Raw genomic sequence first — 18,308 nt, forward strand, 5'->3', positions numbered from 1 at the left:
GTACTCAGCAAATGCAGAATCCGCAACATGACACTAATAGTGATAGCACCTCAGTGGGCCAGGAAGTCCTGGTTCTCACCGATAGTGGAAATGGCACGAGAAGCAGGACACAGGTTCCCAAGAAGAAGGGACCTGTTAACGACGCAGAACGGAAAGGTACTGCACCCAGAACCAGAGAGGCTCAGCCTAGCAGCAGGGTTCCTGAAGACCTAGAACAGAGAGGCCCAGCCTAGCAGCAGGGCTCCTGAAGACCTAGAACAGAGAGGCCCAGCCTAGCAGCAGGGCTCCTGAAGACCTAGAACAGAGAGGCCCAGCCTAGCAGCAGGGCTCCTGAAGACCTAGAACAGAGAGGCCCAGCCTAGCAGCAGGGCTCCCGAAGACCTAGAATTTGTGCACCTCAAACTACCAGCAAGTACTATGGCTGTACTCAGGGAGGCAAGGAGGCCGACCACAAGAAAGTGCTACGTAGCAAAATGGAAAAGGTTCTCCCAATGGCGCATCAAGGAGAAGCTACAACGGAAGGTCACAAGGGAATCAACAGTACTAAAGTACTTAACGCACCTGCTACAAAGCGGATTAAGCTACACATCCCTAAGGGTGCACTTAGCTGCGGTAGTGGCCGACACGAGGAGAAACAGGGAAAAGTTTCTTCACCTCTCAAGTGGTGAAGAGATTCTTGGAAGGGGCGAAGAGAATCGCACCCCCTAAGAGGATGCCAGCACTAGCATGGAACCACAACGTAGTGCTAACTCAATAGATGAAGGCACCGTTTGAACCTATTCACAAGGCTACACTGCACATGCTCACACTAAAGACGGCCTTAGTGGCTATCACATTACTACGAAGAGTAAGTGAGTTGCAAACGCTCACACTCCAAGAGCCCTACTTTCAAATACACAAGGACAGGATTCTAATGAGAACGGACCCACACTTCATGCCAAAGTTGGTGTCTCGGTTCCATATTAACCAAACAATCTAAATACCAAGTTTTTTTCCAAAACCCGACCACAAGAACAGAAAGGGCGCTACACACAATACACGCCAGAAGTGCTGTAAGGCACTATATGGAGAGGACAAAGGAGTGCAGAAAGACAAAACACTTCTGTGTCTCCTTTTCCAGCAGTTTTCTGAGACGAGCAGTCACCAAGAATACCATTGCACGATGGATTGCGCAGACAATTCAACTCTGCCACAAGCAGGCAGGACAACAGTTACAAGGAGCAGCTCAAGTTCAGTCAAGGAAGAAAGGAGCAACAATTGCGTTTCTAGCGAACACACCTATCCAAGACATTTTCCAAGCGGCGACATGGTCTTCAGTGCATACGTTCACAAAGCACTACTGTGTGGATATCCAGATGAACAAAGAAGCGCAAGTGGGACAGAAGGTCTTACAGCACATATTCAGTAACCAGTGCTCATCTTCCACCCAGCCACCACAATAAGGACAAACCGCTGCAAAGTCTATGCACAGCATAGTGTATCCAGAAAGATTCACGCTGCAAAACATATAGTTTCCTACCTGTCGGTGTAGTTTTACAGCTTGAAGACTTTCTGGATTCACTAGCGAACCCACCCTCCTCTGCCAGAAAGATGAGACAGGAGGAAAGGGATTAAAAATGAACAAGACTTTAAGAAAATAACAGGGAAAACAAGATTAACACAGGACAAGAAAAAATAATCCGACGATGGCGACCAAAGGTGGGAGCTTCCGCAGGAAGCGCGCCAACGTCACGAAGGACACCAAATGGTGGGACGTTGCCGCCCAGCTGGGCCACAAAAAAAAGAGAAAATACTACGATTCCGGACCCAACCACAAGATGGAGGAATAATGCACAGCATAGTGAATCCAGAAAGTCTTCAAGCTGCAAAACTACACCGATAGGTAAGAAACTATACTTTACTTTCATTTCACTATAGTTCTCTTCTCAAAGGGGTTCAGGGTTCGCCCACCATACTGCTCCACGGTGTGCCCTCACTCTAATGCTTGAGGAGGTCACATGCTGGAGAAATGAACCTTTCTCGTGCTGCATGGCTTTCAAAATGGAGTCATGATGGTTCTTGCTGGGAATTGAAGGAAGTTGTGAGCTAGTGAACCTGCAGAAGGTTCCATGCTGGAGAAGGGAGGGTTACTGCTCTGTAAAGCTGGGTGAGCAGCATGTTGAAGAACTGATCATAGATTTGTGACTTCAGCTTGTTCGAGCAGATGGATACTAATGCTTCTTTCGTTCTCTCACTCTCTTTCCCTCTTTTCTTTCTTGGCCACTCCCAGGCCTATCAAATGAAATCCAGACCCCGGGGCCAGGCCATAGTAATCAGCAATGTGCAGTTCGGTGGCAGCGGGGAGCTGGAGTTCCGCTCAGGCGGTGATGTGGACCAGGCTGCACTGGAGAAGCTCTTCTCCTCCATGGACTTCACAGTAAAGCTACTGGAGAACCAGACTGCAGAGGTGAGATGGGAGAGGGCGCGACTCCCACATGAAAGACTCCCTAGAAGAGTTTGATGGTCGCCTTGTCTACTCCTACCACCCAGATCACCCTTATCCTCCTATCCTCTTACTCCTACCACCCAGAGCCCCGTAACCTCCTCACCTTACTGCCACCACCCAGACCCCCGTATCCTCCTCATCTTACTCCTACCACCCAGACACCCCTAACCTTCTCAGCCCTTTTTCCTACCACACAGATCCTCCTCACCTTACTCCTACCACCTAGACACCCTGTATCCTCCTATCCTCTTACTCCTACCACCCAGACCCCCTCTTATCCTCCTCACCTCTTATTCCTACCACGAGACCCCCACATTCTCCTCACTTCTTACTCCTACCACCCAGACCACCGTATCCTCCTCAGCTCTTACTCCTACAACACAGACCCCTGTATCCTCCTTACCTTACTCCTACCACCCAGACCCCTGTATTCTTCTCAGCCCTTATTCCTACCACACAGATCCTCCTCACCTTACTCTAACCACCCAGACCCCCTGTATCCTCCTATCCTCTTACTCCTACCACCCAGACCCCTCTTATCCTCCTCACCTCTTACTCCTACCACCCAGACCCCCGCATTCTCCTCACCTTACTCCTACCACCCAATCCCCCTTATCCTCCTCACCTCTTAATCCTACCACCCAGACCCCTGTATCCTTTTCAGACCTTACTCTTACCACCCAGATCCCCTGTATCCTCCTCACCTCTTACTCCTACCACCCAGACCCCCGTATTCTCCTCACCTCTTAATCCTTCCACTCAGAACCCCATATCCTCCTCACCTCTTACTTCTACCACCCAGACCCCGTATCCTCCTCACCTCTTACTCCTACACCGCAGAACTTCCTATCCTCCTCACCTCTTACTCCTACCACCCAGAACCCCATATCCTCCTCTTACTCCTACACCCCAGACCCCTCTTATCCTCCTCACCTCTTACTCCTACCACGCAGACCCCCGTATCCTTCTCACCTATTACTCCTATCAATCAATCAATCATTTGTAAAGCGCACTACATACCCGCGAGGGTCTCAAGGCGCTGGGGGGGAGGGGTGGGGGGGCACTACTGAATTGAACAGCCAGGTCTGAGTATCCTCCTGAAGGTCAGCAGGTCTTGGGTCTATCGTAGGCTCAGTGGGAGGGTGTTCCATGTCTTGGCGGCGAGGTGGGAGAAGAATCTCCTGCCGGTGTTTTTTCTTCGGATGCACAGGACGGTGGCAAGTGAGGGGTCGGGGGAGCGTAACTGGCAGTTGGGGCTGTAGAAGGAGAGCCGTCTGTTGAGGTAGGCTGGGCCAGTCTTGTGGAGTGCTTTGTGTGCGTGGATGAGGAGCTTGAAGGATATCCTCTTGTTGACAGGGAGCCAGTGCAGGTTTCTCAGGTGGGGGATGATGTGGCCGTGTCATGGTACGTCGAGTATCAGTCGTGCCGAGGCGTTTTGGATGCGTTGTAGTCGTTTGATGAGCTTGGTCGGGGCTCCCGCGTAGAGGGCGTTTCCGTAGTCGAGTCTGCTGCTGACGAGGGCCTGGGTGACTGTCTTTCTTGTATCTGTCGGTATCCATCTGTAGCATGCGGAGGGTGTTGAAGCAGGAGGAGGAGACGGCGTTGACTTGCTTGGTCATTGAGAGCGTTGAGTTGAGGATGATTCCCAGGTTGCGAGCGTGGTCGGTGGGTGTCGGGGCTGCCCCCAGTGCCGTCTGCCACCAGGAGTCGTCCCAGGCTGAAGGGTTGGAGCCGAGGATGAGGACCTCCGTCTTTTCCGAGTTCAGCTTCAGACGGCTGATATTCATCCAGTCGGCGACGGCCTTCATTCCTTCGTGGAGGTTGGCTTTGGCGGTGATGGGGCCTTGGTGAGGGAGTGGATCAGTTGAGTGTCGTCGGCGTAGGAGATTATGTTGAGGTCGTGCTGTTGGGCGATGTTTGCGAGCGGGACCATGTAAATGTTGAACAGTGTCGGGCTGAGGGTACGCCGCAGATGATCTCGGAGGCTTTGGAACGGAATGGGGGGGGGAGGCGGACGCTCTGGGTTCTGCCGGAGAGGAAGGAGGTGGTCCATTCCAGAGCCTTGTCTCGGATCCCTGAGGCGTGCGCGTAGTGTGCGGTGGCAGACGGTGTTGAATGCGGCGGAGAGGTCTAGGAGGATGAGTGCTGCGGTCTCACCGTTGTCCAGCAGGGTCCTGATGTCGGTGGCGGCGATGAGGGCAGTCTCTGTGCTGTGGTTGCTGCGGAACCCTGACTGGGAAGGGTCCAGGATTCTGTTTTCTTCGAGGTATCGGGTTAGCTGTCTGTTGACGATTTTCTCGATGACCTTGGCCAGGAAGGGGAGCAGAGAGATGGGCCGGAAGTTCTTGAGGTCTCTTGGGTCTACCTTAGGTTTTTTGAGTAGGGCGTTTATCTCGGCTTGTGTCCAGCTCTCTGGGAAGGTCGCGGTCTCGAGGGAGAGGTTGATGACGTTGCGTAGGTGGGGTGCGATGGAGCTGCTTGCTTTGTTGAAGACGTGGTGCGGGAGTGGGTCTGACGGAGACCCGGAGTGGATTGTGCTCATGGTCTTGATGGTGTCATTGACGTTCACGCTGGCCCAGGCTAGCAGGGGGTCGTGGTTGATGGTGTGCAGAGGGTCTGTTGTGTTGCTGTCTGTTGAGGCTGTCTGGGTGTTGAAGCTGTTGTGGATGTCTGCTATCTTGCGGTGGAAGAACGTGGCGAGGAAGTCGCACAGGGCTTGAGACGGCGGGATGTCGTTGGTGTTGGAGCTAGGGTTGGAGAGTTCCTTCACGATGTTGAAGAGCTCCTTGCTATTGTGTGCGTTGTTGTCGAGGCGGTCTTTGAAGGAGGTCCTCCTACCACCCAGACCACCCCCTATCCTCTTACTCATACCCCCAGACCCCTCTTATTCTCCTCACCTCTTACTCCTACCACCCAGACCCCCGTATCCTTCTCACCTCTCACTCCTACCACCCAGACCCCCGTATCCTTCTCACCTCTCACTCCTACCACCCAGACCCCCGTATCCTTCTCACCTCTTACTCCTACTACCCAGATCCCCCTTATCCTCCTCACCTCACTCATACCACCCAGACCCCCTGTATCCTATCCTCTTACTCCTACCACCCAGACTCCTCTTATCTTCCTCACCTCTTATTCCTACCACCCAGACCCCCTTATCCTCCTCATCTTACTCCTACCGCCCAGACCCCCATATCCTTCTCACCTCTTACTCCTACCACCCAGACTCCCTGTATCCTCCTCACCTTTTATTCCTACCACCCAGACCCCCGTATTCTTCTCACCTCTTACTCCTTCCACTCAGAACCCTGTATCCTTCTCACCTCTTACTCCTACCACCCAGACCCCCGTATCCTTCTCACCTCTTACTCCTACCACCCAGACCCCCGTATCCTCTTCACTTCTTACTCCTACCACCCAGACCCCCGGTATCCTATCCTCTTACTCCTACCACCCAGACCCCCGTATCCTCCTCACTTCTTTCTCCTACCACCCAGAGCCCCATATCCTCCTATCCTTTTACTCCTACCACCCAGACCCTTGTCTCCTTCTCGCCTCTTTACAGGTGACGTACAAGATTGACTGAATGTTGGGAGGTTGCGTTTTCAGGTTTATGGTCAGAGTGAAGTCTCAGGTAAAATAACGTCATTATCCAGGGATGGAAATGTTTTTCACCCTGAATGGCAGTTCTAAAGGAGAGACTGTCCCCTTGATTCAATTTGTAGAATATTTCATAGCCAGCAGACTGGACCCTAAAACACCAGCATTTTGTTATATGTCCTCAATAATCCACTAATGTAAATATGTTTTGTCCTTTCACTTTTCAAAACCCTTTTTGGTCTCGCCTGGCTTTAGCAGCGCGCATGCGTTGCTCTCGTCATGCGAGGGCCTTTTGCGATCAATTCAGCCAAAGCTGAACATGCACACTTACAGATGGACAAACATGGCTGCTCTCGCCATTGACACAAAGCAAAACATGTACGCGTACGTACGGACAGTGGACAGTCCGACACCATCTTGTTTTACTTGTGCCACACACGCGCGCATGGCGGCGTGCTTTTAATTACAATCGCTTTTACTTTCACACGTCAATAGCTTTCACACGCACGCGCATGGTGGCGTGCTGTTAATTACAGTCGCTTTTACTTTCACGCCGCACTTGTTCTTGTTGTTATCATTTCACTAAATTGTTTTAACTTGTTCTTTATTGAGCCACTTTTATCGCACGCACTGTGAGAAAGTGCCATCTTTCTTGCATGGTATGCCCCCACTTTTTGCTGAATTGCTAAATGTACTTTGACTGAGTGTGCCCTGGGCTCCTGCCAATCATGTGACCAGGGCCGATGTTCCTTCCCTAAAAACTATGCTGAAACCTAAAACCCAATTTGGCAAACCCTGGCCACATGTCAGCCCCTGGTAAATGGTACACTAGGTACCCAGGGCCTTGTGACCAGAGAACGCCCCTAAGGGCTGCAGCACTTATTGTGTCACCCTTAGAGGCCCTGTACCCTGACTCAAACACACTGCCCTTGCAGGCTGAGTGTCTGGGTATAGAACAACACAGAGAGTCAACATGGCACACATCCCTGTGTGCCATGCCCACAACGTACACTGCCCTGGCATACATCAGCCACCCCTCTAGCTGGGTGCCCTATGCCAGTGGTGTGGGTACAGGAGCATGAGCCATGTGCCCCTGCAGTACCCAGGTCCAATCTAGGGCACTGTAAGTGCAGTGCTGCCATTTAAGAGTATATGGTGCTGGGAGATTGTCAACACGAGCTCCACAGCACCATGATGGCAACACTGACGATTGAGAAGTTTGGTATCAAACTTCTCAGCACATTAAACCCGCACTGATGCCAGCGCAGGATTTAATGTACAATGCACGACAGAGGGGATCTTAGAGATGCCCCCTGAACCTAACCTACAATGCACGTCTGGGCTGAGGGGCTGCCTAGGCTGCCACACAGCAGACATGTTGCTGGACCCCTGGGTAGAGAGCCAGCGGTCCCTGCCCTTTACCTACCTGTAATGCCCCTAAATTTAGTATTTAGGGGCACCCTGAACCTTCCTTCCTTAGATTCAGAATCCGAAACAGCAAAGAAGAGCAAGAAGAGAGAAGACCTGCCGTGCAGTTGCTAAAAAGAGGAAGACACCAACTGCTTTGGCCCCAGCCCTACCGGCCTGTCGACCCTCGAACCTGCTCCTGCTAAATCCCGGCATCTCCCGTGGCCAGCAACCTCACAAACCCCGGAGGACCTGGCTACCTTGTGACTCTGAGCATCTGGGACTCCCACGAGCAGTGGCACTGCTCAAAGCAAGTAACTGACCCCTGGCATCAGCCAGGAACCGCGAACCCTGCACACTCTGCACCCGCCAAGCCTGGCCTGTGCTGGAGTGGACAAAGACCACGAGGACGTCCCCCTGGCGACTGTGACCCCGAATCCGGCACCCAAGGACCGGATTTGACGCCCCCGACGCCTGCAGCCTCAGAACCAGGGACCCCCCCAACCGTGATCAACAGAGGGTAAGATTTCCCAACACCAAAAGGCACCCCGGCGCCCTGCGGCCCCCTGTGCCCAACTCCTGGGTACCTACCTATCCTCCAACTACCCAACTTACCTCTCGAAGTGGTGGTGGCACCTGAAGAATCTTCGTCCCCGAGCTTGCAGTCCTTGTTGGTTCTTGAGCTTCTCCATTGCAATCCATTGAGCGCCCGACGGCTCAAAAGCACCCTGCACCCAGCCGCACGAGTGCCCCTGGCTGTGCAACCTCTACTCCTACCTACTTCCCCATTTGCCCTGAGCCAAGTGACCAGGAGCCCTGCTCCCACAGCCGTGTGGCCTGCTAGTCAGCAGCCACCAACCAAGGGCCACCTGCCTTCCATAGGATAACATTGGGCCTAACTCACTCTGCACCCGGCTGCCCCTGTGCCGCTGAGGGTGTAACTACTATACTTACCTGACCCTGGAAGACCCCTGAGTTTATGCCCAAAACCTTAACTCTGCCAGTCGAGTACTTACCTAAAAGCCGATAACTCACTTTTCTTCCATAGGGTAACATTGACTGGCTTCGTATGAAATTTCTTCTGTGTGGAGTTTCTAAACTTTATAGTAACGAAATCGAAAATACTCACCTGCTATTAGGAGAGATCCCAGTGCTGGATCTTGGTGCCCAGCACTGATCCTGAAAAATACTTACAACCGTACTTACCGCTAACTCAATTTTCTCCTATAGGAAACCATTGACTGTTTTTATGTTAAATTTCTTCTCTGTGTCGATTTTGCAAACTACAAATATTCTTTAAAAATCGTACCAACTGTGAAATCGTAATTACTTACCTGTTTTAGATAGATGTCCCAGTACTGAGCCTAGGAGCCCAGCAATGGATTACAAAAGTCTCTGCTGCACGCACCGGGTCCCGTCTTTGCTGCTCGCACTGGGTGCCGTCTGTGCTGCACGCACCGGGTCCCGTCTGTGCTGCACGCACCGGGTCCCGTCTGTGCTGCACGCACCAGGTCCCGTCTGTGCTGCACGCAGCGGGTCACGTCTCTGCTGCACGCAGCGGGTCACGTCTCTGCTGCACGCAGCGGGTCACGCCTCTGCTGCACGCAGCGGGTCCCGCCTGTGCTGCACGCAGCGGTTCCCGCCTGTGCTGCACGCAGCGGGTCCCGCCTGTGCTGCACGCAGCGGGTCCCGCCTGTGTTGCACGCAGCGGGTCCCATCTGTGCTGCACGCACCGGGTCCCGTCTGTGCTGCACGCACCGGGTCCCGTCTGTGCTGCACGCAGCGGGTCCCGTTATATTCTGCTTGTTGGTGGCTGTAGGGTGGAGGGCTGTTCACGAAAATCGTGGCTTTAATCTCGGGGCCTTCACTCGCCTACAAAGTGATTCTGAACTGGGAACTTGACCCCTCTATGCCAGAAATATCCACGAGATGGATGAGGGGGGGCACTTACATTTCAGCTCTCTGACCGTGTACACAGTGTCCTCCTAATGCAAGCCAACAGGTGGACACTTGTCCCGTGAGAGCAGCGTCCCCTCGGATGGCGTCCGTGGTGTATACTACATCCCCCCTCTTCAGCGTCGCCCATTAAAGCCCTGCGTGTCACAGCAGCGGGGGGGACTTGTGTGCTCCTCTGCACAGTCACCGCAGCTTGGATGTAGATCGTCATCCTGCACGTGTGATAAACGTCATGTGCGGATCCTGTGCCACCAGCCTTTGACCCTGTCACAGCCTCCTAGCTTTGCCCCTCTCTCCTCCATGCTTTGTGGGTGGTAAAGACAAACATTGATACATATGTTTTTAGTAGGGTTTGCTACAAAGCAGCGTTTTAGCGCCGGTTTGCCTTTTCTAAACTCTGTGAATAACGTTTTACTATTACCTGATTTAACGGTACTCTGCTTTTCGACCTCGGAAGGATGATGGGCTGAGGTGGCTCTGCAGAATGGCAAACTTAATTTTTCGACCTTGGCTCTGTTTGAGGGAAACAAACCTGTGCCACGTGCAAAATGTCAGCTGTGATCGAGTAATGTTTGCTTTATAGTAAAAAGAAAACACGAATTTGTTCTCCAAGATATCAGGTAGGAAATATTGATTGCAGTGCGGTGGTAGACGAAAAAGCGTCCACCGTGGGAAGTGTTTGGAAAAGTCGTGGATGAGTGCGTTGCACTTTAAGAAGCACTTAGCCTGTAGGCACTTATACCGTGTATCTCCTAGGGCACATTTGATCGCTTTAAGAGATACCGTCCCTTTGAGGAGCTGTTAATAGCATACTTACCCGCCCAGGATCACACATTGTGGTCAAACGTGAAAGCCCGGACTGGAACCTAGACAATAAAAATCAAAACACAACTTGACCCTACACTGGGGCCTCCCAGACTTACCTGGAGCCGAGAAACAGAGACTTAAAAAAAGTTATAATACCCCGGATGGGCAGTGCGGCAAAATCTAAGACTAAATAAGCTGCAAAGTGGTGGTTAGAGGAGGGTGGCATGCTCCTTCTACGATGTTGGCATCTTTTATAGCTTCGCGTGACTCTCCTTACTCATCAAACTGCGATTACTTTCCCTTTGTGTCTTCTCATAGGATTGTGGATTTAGACCTTTCCACCTCTTTGGCTCTGATGCAGAACCTAGCAATGACGCAGATGTTCTCCAGATATATACTTTTAATCATATACAGTTTAATACTATTGTGCACAACGCTTTTAGAGCGATTTACACCTTAATGACATTTAATTCTGTAAAGTATTCAAAAAGTAGTGGATAGAATCCTTGAATGAATCTCAAACACTGGCCATTAATCTGCCATTAATGCAGCCGTTGTTATTTTGATCACCGTGACACCTCACTTTGAACCCAGCCATATGCAAATCAGTCTTACACCAATATGTACCCGACTGATTGCCGTAACTGGGGCAAAACCAGTCCTGGGTTGCTTCTGTTTCGGTTCACTCATAAATAAAAGGCATTTAAATTTACAATGCCAGTAGCCCAAACTCTTGCAAATGCGAGACCTATTGCATTGCCAAAGCTGGTTTGAACTTGTCTGGAGGTCTGTAACAGCATCAAGGGGAGGCTCTGAATTTAGTGGTTTGCACTTAATGCATAGTTTGTCAGCACCTGGATTTTAGAAATGGATTACATTTTTCTTTTGTATTTTTTTTGCAGGGCAGTCATTGAAGGTTTAGTTTGGTTCTTGCATGTGCCAAGAGTTTTGCAGCGTGAATCTTTCTGTATTCACTATGCTGTGCATTATTCTGCCATCTAGTGTTGGGTCCGGAATCGTATTTTCTCTTTCTTCTTTTTTTAATTTTTTTTCCCATGGCCCAGGTGGGCGTCGACATCCCACCATTTGGTGTCCTTCGTGACATCGACGCGCTTCCTGCGGAAGCTCCAACCTTTGGTCCCATCTTCAGATTCTTTTTTCCGCCGTTGGGTCTGGATCGTTGCCGAAGAGTTCCAGAGTTTTTGGAAGAGGAATCAACGAAAAGGAGAAAATCAACAACAATCAAAGTTTTCAGACACACCAGACTACAGATCAGGTAACCGGGACGACGAGGGAGAAGGTTTTCGACCGAGATCTCGACGTTCAACGGAGAATGCGCTTGCAGGGGGATCCCTGAGCGCTGGGATGGACAAAACATCCTTCAAGTTTTGCACCAATTGCCACCACAAATACGCCCAGAAGGACCAGCATCCAGTCTGCAACCTCTGCCTGCCGCTCGACCAAAGCAGCGAGGACTGCAACGCGTGCTCGGCGTTTACACCCAAGACACTCCAAGTAAGAGGAAGACAGAGGAGGGCGAACCACACCATGCAGGAGCAGGGGCCACCTCCTTTGCTCCGAGAATTGGGCCTCTCCAGTGGAGAGGAAGACAACATCGCCGAGGGACCGAAAGACTGCACGGTTGTTGAGATCCAAAAGAAGACGTCGAAGGAGGTAAGGGAGTCGTCGACCCCCAGGCATTCGAGCGACACTCGAAAGGGTGAAGTTAAAGCCCCGAGCGACACTTGTAGGAGTGAAGCTAAGTCCTCGAAGGGAGCATTGCCACTGAAACACTTGGCGAAGGCAACAGCAACCAAGGACAAACAGCCCAGCGGATCCTTCGAAAAGGACACCCAGATGGCGAAAGCCCATGAAAAATCTAGGTCGTCGAAGGATGCCCCCGAAAAGGACACCTCTGCGCCGAGAAAAGAAGGGCCAACAGCTACGTCGACGACCTCGAAGCGGAGCGCTCCATCCCTCGACGTCGAACAGGCCGCCTAGATGGAAAGGAAGAAAAGGAGGCTCGAGGCCGAAATGGTGAGCATCCTGCAGCGGAAAAGGGATTTCGACGAAAGAATGAGCCAATACACCATCCCGCCAAAACCCGCGCTCGAAGTCGAAAGAGACGACGAGGATGCAGAACCTCCTAAAACGCCTGAACCGGTCAAGTAACAGGAGGAAGAAGCCCTGTATTATTTCGAGGGCGAAGACGACGAGGATCAGCAGACCTATCGGGACTCGACGTCCTCGGAGACACAAGACTTGGATTGGCATGACCTCGACGCCAAATCGCCGGAAGAAGGGGTAGACACATACCCTTCGAGGTCTTCACCACCAGACGACATAGGGATCTACAATGTGGTCTTCCAAAAGGCTGCACAGACTTATGGGGTAAAAATGGAGGAGGAAAAGCCCAAGGCATGTTTTCTCCTGGAAACTCTACTGCCTCAACAAACTAGGAGCCAGTTCCTGCCCATGTTTCCTAGTGTGCTGGACCAAGGAAGGGATGCCTTTAAAGAAACAACTGTATGCAAAGCAGTGACGCCAAGAACAAAGCAAAAGTATAAGCATTCCTCAAAGGACCCTGCATACATCCAGGGGTCAGTGCCAGCAGATTCCATAATTACAGCAACAGCTAGGAAAAGGGCCAATGTGGCAACAAATGCCGGACCACCTCCAGACAAGGAAAGTAGAAGGATGGACCTCACGGGGAGAAAGGTGGAGCGAAATGTGGCAATCCATTGGCGCATCGCGAACTCCAACGCCCTGATCAACAGGCAGGCTTACCAGCAGTGGGAGGAAGTAGGGCAATTCCTGAAGCATCTACCAGACCAGTACCAGCAAAGAGCGGCTCACCTGGTAGAAGAGGGCAAAAGCATGGCAAATACATGTTTAAAATCGGCCTTGGATGCTACGGAGACATTCAGCAGACTAATGATGGTTGGAGTGACCGAGAGAAGACACGCATGGCTTAGAATTTCAGGATTCAAGCCAGAGGTACAAAGCAACATCCTGAACACGCCTTTTAATGGAGAGCAACTGTTTGGCACACCAGTTGACGACAAGTTAACCCAGCTCAAAAAGGACAACGAGACAGCAAGATCGATGGAAGCGCTGCAGTTCAGAGGGATGAGAAGGGGTACACCCGCAAGAAGGCCAATTGGTAGGGGAGGCAACGTGCCGACCACATCGCACCAAACGTTCCAATAAGACTATCAAGGCAACAACCAAGGCCAGCAGCAGCAAGGTCATCAGCAGCAGAACTGGCAGTACCAGCCCCGGGGACAGTCCTTTCGAGGGCGCGGAAACTGACGAGGACAGACACGAAGAGGAGGCCAACAGCCTTCCTCCAAGTGACTTCGTAATGGAACAGGCCCCCACCCTAGCAACACCTCGGGGTGGGCACAAAGACAGAGAGAAAAACAGAACCCTGACGTCCCACAAAAAACAGTCCCTCGAACACACAACACCAATAGGAGGCAGGATAAAGGACTTCCTCAAGGAGTGGAGGAAGGTCACTACAGACCAATGGATACTAAACATCATACAATACGGACACTGCATGGAGCTAGAAAAACAACCTCCGAACAGAAAACCAAGAAACAAGGCTCACTCAGCAAAGGAACTTTTGCTCTTGCAACTGGAAGCAAAGGAACTGCTCAGCAAGGAGGCGACGGAGGCGGAACCGCACAACCAAAGGAACAAGGGGGTTTACTCAACTTATTTCCTCGTGCCAAAAGTGGACAAAACACTAAGACCTATCCTAGATTCTTTTCTTTTTAAACTGTTTTTTATTGATAACAAAAATGCATCGGTGCAAGGCATCATACAGACATCTTTTGTCATGTCAAAACAATATATCAACAGTGTTTCACTGCATAGTCTGGATCAGGAGTGCATAAATCCGGTAGCCCCGGAGGTTGCCTCTTCCTCTATAGGTACTACAGTATCACAAGTCAAAAAAGACATGAGAAAGCAAACAGCTGGTCCGTTTGCAATAGCCTCTTATTGTTGGCTGCCCAGTGTGGAGGTAACTATAGTCTCTCCCAATCTGCCCACCAATGTTTGTCTCTCCCTTCTCAATTCCACCAAAAGAGAAATGCAAATGTCCCCCCTATATTTGTTCCACTTTCCCCATTTATGGTCCCATTTTTTGGGACAACCCCTTCCCTCGAACACCGTTTTTTCTGCAATCATGGCACTGCCCATGTCAGTTGCCTAATCCTGTACTCGTGGAGTCATGTCCACCCCCCATTTTTGGGCAATATCGCGTTTGGCGATAGTCCATCCCATCGTTGCCCACGACTGCTCCGCTTGTGAAAGGTCTGTAGCCTCCCAGATATTGAGGAGGCAAAGTTTGGGGGAGTGTTGACTGGGTTTGTCACATGTCCTAGCGAGTTGCTGGGTGACTTCTTTCCAATACTGTTGCATGTGGGGGCTGGGGGCAGTCCCAAGGATATGCGTGAATGTGCCGGTCTGGTTACATCGTCGGAGGCAGAGCGGATCAGGTCTCCTACCCAACCTAAACAATAGTTTGCATCAAAATGGACCCGGTGGCGAACTTTGAGTTGGACAAGTCGAAGTCGCATAGGGATCGCCACCTCTCGGGGAGAGTCGAGTGCATCTCTCCATTCCTCGTCATCTATATCCCCAAGGTCATTTTCCCAGCACACTCGTGGTTTCAGCATTGGGTCAGTATGGTTATTCACTAATGTTTTGTATGTGAGGGAAATGGCTTTGCGGTCCTTTGGATCCAGTGGTAGTCGGTCCTCCAAAGGGCAGAAGTCTGGAAGGGGGTACCCGAGTGACCCGAAGTCTCCGAAGGTGCAAGGTGATACTTAACCTGAAGATCAGCAAATGTGGCCTTTTCCCTTCACCCACATGCCCCCCACGGTGGAGATACCAATTGTGTCCCATTTATCAAAACCCGGACAGGTGCTGAGGCGACCCAAAGTATCAGGTTCCCAATAGAGGAGTTGCCTTTGTCAGGCGGTTATGCCACCCCAGTTTGCAGTCAAGTGTAACTTCCGATAGTTAGTATAGAGTACCCTAGTGTAGCCCCCCTTCCCCATGAGCCAATGGTCCTTGCGGAAGTTGGGATCATTGTGCGAACCGAACACCCGTCTATTAATGGCCGTCAGCTGTAATGCCTGATAATAGAGACGCATGTCCGGTAACCCTATACCTCCGTCATACCATCCCATGGTAAGTTTGTTGATGGCAATTCGTCAAGGTCGGCCCTCCCACAGTAACCCTCGCACTACTGCTTCAATTTGTGAGAAGTATGAGTCAGGGACAGGATTGGGGGCGTTTTGCAGTGCGTAGAGAAAGCGCGGGATGGCGAGCATTTTAAACAGGGATGCACGGCCCAAGACAGTAAGAGGCAGCGATCGCCAATGTGTAACGTCCGACTTCAAACGCTGAAGGGGCACCAGCAGGTTCCGTCCGTAAGAGAGATTAACATCGGATGTAATAAAAATGCCCAGGTATTGAAAACCCTGTCGTGCTACTGGAATGTCATAGCCCCGCGGACTATATGGGGGCTCATCCCAGAGTGCATACATCTGGGATTTGGACCAATTTATCTGATATCCCAAATGCACACCAAATATATAGATCTGAGATTCTTGAACAAACTCAAAGATTCAAGATGACTTCCCTACAGGAGGTAATACCACAAATACAAGGGTTTACATGGCAACTATAGATTTAAAGGACGCGTACTTACACATCCCATTGTGAGATGTTGGCCTGGTATATGCTGTTCACTAGTTAAAGTGGACACCTTGCACCAGCACAATTTGACTCTTATGGTAGATAGGTTTAAGACAACCTTTAAAGAAAGCTATCCTAGTGGTAGCTGTGGAGAGCAGCCTTCAGGCTAAGTATTTAGAGGAATGTAAAGCAGCTTGTTTTACCTTATAATCTCTTGAATCACTAAATGGAAGGACACCACACATGTATATATATCAAATATAGATCTATTTATTACTAGACACACTCTACTAATCTCTTTATGAGATTAGAAGTCAGGAACATATGCACAAATCAACGTTTCACAATAAATTAAGCACAAATATGGCTGGGGGCGTACCAGACCATATACTAAGAAAGAGACTTAAGAATAACTACTTGAGAGGGGACAAGGCCTAAGGTCTTCAGAAGCGCTGGGGCCTCACTAATCCACCCAAGGCAGGTAAGTAAAGGAGACGCATGCAGTGTGAGAACACAGCCGTGGATCCAAATTGACTTCAATGGAGCAAGTTGCGGTTGGAATTTTAGAGTTTTAGGATACTTCGGGAGAGTCTACAAGCAAGTCACTTACAGGGTAAGTAGTTCTAGAGCCGACACACAGGAGCACCGTGGTGCTGGAGTTACCTCACCCAGGGAAGCCGGGTGCATAGGTGTCTTTTGGTGTCGGGTCCCGGCGTTGTTTTCAATGGGATCCAAAGAAGATTTGCTGCTAGTGAAGACAGGAGAAGTGTCCGGTGGAATCCAAGACTGGATTCAGAAGAAGGAAGACATGAAAGCAGAGGGAACAGTGTTCAAAGTCACTTGGCAGTGACCCGGGGCAAGGAAGCCAGATGCCCACAGTCGTCGGATGATTTCAGGTGATCACGGGCCTCTTGACTCTTCAGCCACGAGGTCCAGGAGGTGTCGACGATGACCAGGAGCTGGATTCGTCGTGTCCCATGAAGTCTGCAGCTTACTGCGGTGTCAGTGACCAGATTGGAGCCAACAAGCCTTGGTAACAGCAAGTCTCGGGGAAAGGATAAAAAGTTAGCGGTGCAGACCAGAAAGGTCTGAGAGACTCACCCAGTGAGGGTAAGTCAGGGCAGGCCTGGAGCAACCAGGGAGCCCTGTGGAACTGTAGAAAAGTCTTCTGGGGACCCACAAGCCAAGCGGCAAGGGATCGCGAAGACGCCTCAGGAGGATTCACTCAACAGGGGCCCACGGTCACTCGGGACGGGGTAGGCCTCTGATCTTTGGTGGAAATCCTGCTGGAGGCTTGGACCACTCGTGGTCCAATGCACAAGTTCGTAGAACGTCGTGAAGGGTTTGCACTCGAAAATAGTGCACGGTAGCCATGGATTGCGGTTCCTCGTCACTCGTGGGGTCCACTTGTCTCAGCGTCGCTGGGGACTCACGATGGCCTTGGAGAATTCAGGCAATCCTCTTCCTGGGCTGCAGGGACTTCGGACTCCGGCGGGAGCAGGAAAGTTTGCGACCGTTGATTGTAAGATTGGGTGCCTGCCAAGCAGGGGAGTCACTCCTTGACTCCAAGGAAGATTCTGCCGTCTTCCAGAGGTACTGGAACGTCGGAGGTCCAGGATTCTTCTTCAGAGTGTCGTCCAGGGATATCTAGTTTGCAATGGCAAGGGTTCCCTAACTTATACTAGAAGGAAGGTAGGGACTAGCTCTATGACCCCTCCTATGGGAGGGTCAGGGGAGTGGGTGGTTACACCAACTTCCCTTTGTCCAGTTTCGCGCCAGAGCAGGGGCAGGTAGCCCCTGAGCCGGTTTGAACTGGCATATGCACAGAGGAGCCTACTGCTCCCTCAGTGCAGGGCTTCAAAGCACTCTAGGAGTGCACCCACCCAGCCCCAATACACTAAACCCTGTCTGGGAGGTGGTCACCCCTCCCTGTGACAGGATACCTATTGTTGGGCCTCCTCCACTGTGAGTTTCGGTCATCAGCAGGAGGGCAGCCCAGTGTCTGTGACTGGTGGCATCCATTTTGTGATGCCAGGGCTCTTCAGGATTCTACCGCTTTTCCACAGTAGGTGCATGTCTATCCCTCTAGAAGGGTGGGATCATACTCCCACACCAGTTACTGGTGTGGGGTTATGATTCCAAAGCGTTTGACACCAAACACGACATGTTTTGATGCAGTCATTCCAAAGTTAGCATTAACCGCGAGGTTATAATGCACTTAAGAGTATATGGTTTGACCGCATTCACAAACAGCCCCAGAGAATAGACTTTGAGAGCTGCAGAGGGGCCCTGCTCAGAGGCACCCCCTCACATGGAAACCAAGCACCCTGCCCTCAGG

General features: G+C 51.2%; 1 protein-coding gene across 1 annotated transcript in view; it reads left to right on the forward strand.

Moving 5' to 3' along the window:
• Positions 1-18,308, forward strand: part of CASP2 (caspase 2) — a 338,496-nt gene that overhangs the window by 138,025 nt on the left and 182,163 nt on the right. The window contains exon 6 of the mRNA XM_085620348.1: positions 2,270-2,446. Coding sequence (XP_085476474.1) covers positions 2,270-2,446 — 177 coding nt within the window. The remainder of the gene's footprint in view (positions 1-2,269; positions 2,447-18,308) is intronic.

This window comes from Triturus cristatus, chromosome 7, assembly GCF_964204655.1.
Source record: "Triturus cristatus chromosome 7, aTriCri1.1, whole genome shotgun sequence".
In the NCBI taxonomy this organism is placed as follows: Eukaryota; Metazoa; Chordata; class Amphibia; order Caudata; family Salamandridae; genus Triturus; species Triturus cristatus.